Source organism: Vigna radiata, chromosome 4 (assembly GCF_000741045.1).
Source record: "Vigna radiata var. radiata cultivar VC1973A chromosome 4, Vradiata_ver6, whole genome shotgun sequence".
Lineage (NCBI taxonomy): Eukaryota > Viridiplantae > Streptophyta > Magnoliopsida > Fabales > Fabaceae > Vigna > Vigna radiata.
The window spans coordinates 17965119-17967059 of record NC_028354.1 but is presented as its reverse complement, the minus strand read 5'-3'; the positions used below and the strand labels follow the sequence as shown (position 1 = coordinate 17967059).

The 1941-nt window shown below is 51.0% G+C and overlaps 1 protein-coding gene across 1 annotated transcript; it reads left to right on the top strand.

Annotated features, from left to right (window-relative positions):
* Positions 1–43: 43 nt before the first annotated feature.
* On the top strand, positions 44–1654 carry LOC106758469. Its single transcript, XM_014641389.1, has one exon. It carries the CDS (start codon positions 44–46, stop codon positions 1652–1654), a length of 1611 nt encoding a protein of 536 aa, XP_014496875.1.
* The last annotated feature ends 287 nt before the right edge of the window (positions 1655–1941 follow it).

Below are 1941 nucleotides of genomic sequence, written 5' to 3'. Positions count from 1 at the left end.
AACATTTTGGCGCCCACCGTGGGGCCGAAGTAGAAGATTCCCTATGGTGACCACCAGGAGCAGAGACGGAAATAATACAGATCCTATGGAGCAAATGAGGCGACTTCAGGACCAGTTGGAACGACAGAATCAACTCATACTACAACAACAAGAGGCCTATTTAAAGATCACTGAAGAACTCAAACAACTCAAAGAGAAACAGCGCGACGCAACAGATGATCACAGCCGGAATGAAGATGAAGACCATACGGCACAGAACAGGGGACCTCCTCGCTCACCGGAGCTGCTACCCTTCACGGAGGCTATCATGCAGGCTCCTATGCCCGATCGGCCTCCCCCGCAAATAGAGAAATTTGACGGAACAACCGATCCGGAACATCACCTCCGAAGCTTCCTGGATTCAATGGCCTTTTATTCCAGCGACGATCCGGTCAAATGCCGAGCGTTTTCCCTATCCCTGAAGGGGGAAGCTCTCGAATGGTACTATGCTCTCCCTCCTAACTCCATTGACAGTTTCCGTACGTTTGCCGGGCTACTGAAGAGGCAATACGTATCTAACCGAAAAGAGGCAACCACAGCGGCCGAACTCGTCAATCTCAGACAGGAGAAAGACGAGCCACTTAGAAAATTCATGCACCGNTACACTGAAGTAGCAAGAAGAGTAAAGGGGGTAAGTCATGAGTTTATCATCACTAATCTACCTAACTGCCTGAAGCCGGGTTATGTTTCAGAATCACTGTATGCCAAATTGCCTAAAACCATGGAGGAGCTACAGGAAAAAATGAACAAGTTCATTATGATGGAAGACCAGCGGCATTTTCGCCGAAAAACGGACGCTGTCACAGCCGGGACAAAACATGAGGGGGGACGGTCACGAGATAAAAACCGTAACCAAAGGCCGCCGCAAAAATACGCCCCTGCGCCTTATAATCCTCAGTACAATCGGTACGCCCCTCTAACGGCCTCTAGGGAGAGGGTATTTGAAAAAGCCCTACAGGCCAACCTAATTTCCGCTCCGAGACGAGGAACCCCAGATGCCGCAGACGGAGCTAAAGTTTGTAGATATCATGGCAACCAGGGGCACACTACAGAAGAATGCCGGGCCCTCAAAGACAGGATTGAAAAGTTAATTCGTGAAGGACACTTGCAGGAATTTGTCCGAACAGATGCACGCCAACGAGACCGATCACCGAGGGGAGCTAGAAGAAGTCCCGAACATACCAGAAGAAATACCGAGCGTTCCCGGAATCAGCACCGAGAACGCTCTCACAGTAGACCCCAAAAGCGCGACCCCACTCCGCGGGGACGGATCGATACTATATCGGGCGGTTTTGCGGGAGGAGGGGCCTCATCCTCAGCTCGCAAAAGACACGAAAGAAGTCTACGAAGCGTTCACAACATCGTTCGCAACCATCTATCGATGCCGGACATCACCTTCACTGACGAAGATTTTCACGCTCCAGATCCCGACCAGGACGATCCAATGGTAATAACCGCCCGCATAGCCGAGTACGACGTAAGTAAAGTTCTGATCGATCAAGGCAGCTCCGTCAATATCCTATATTGGACCACTTTCCAAAAGATGGGACTGTCGGAAGACATAATAGCACCATTCGGAGAGCAAATTGTCGGCGGGCGAACGAGTGGATACTAGAGGGTACGTAGATCTCAGAACCCGGCTGGGAACTGGCGACAGGGCCAAGGAACTCCGTACGCGGTTCCTGTTGGTAGAAGCCCACACCTCGTATAACGCCCTCCTTGGGCGGCCCTGCCTCAACGCCTTCGATGCCATAGTTTCCACTCCACACCTGGCGATGAAATTTCCTTCGGAAGAAGGAAAGATATGTACCGTACGGGCGGATCAGAAAGTCGCCCGACAGTGTTATGTGGCTTCTCTGAAAGACAAGACATATCGTAGAGAAAAACGATCGGAGGCAATAT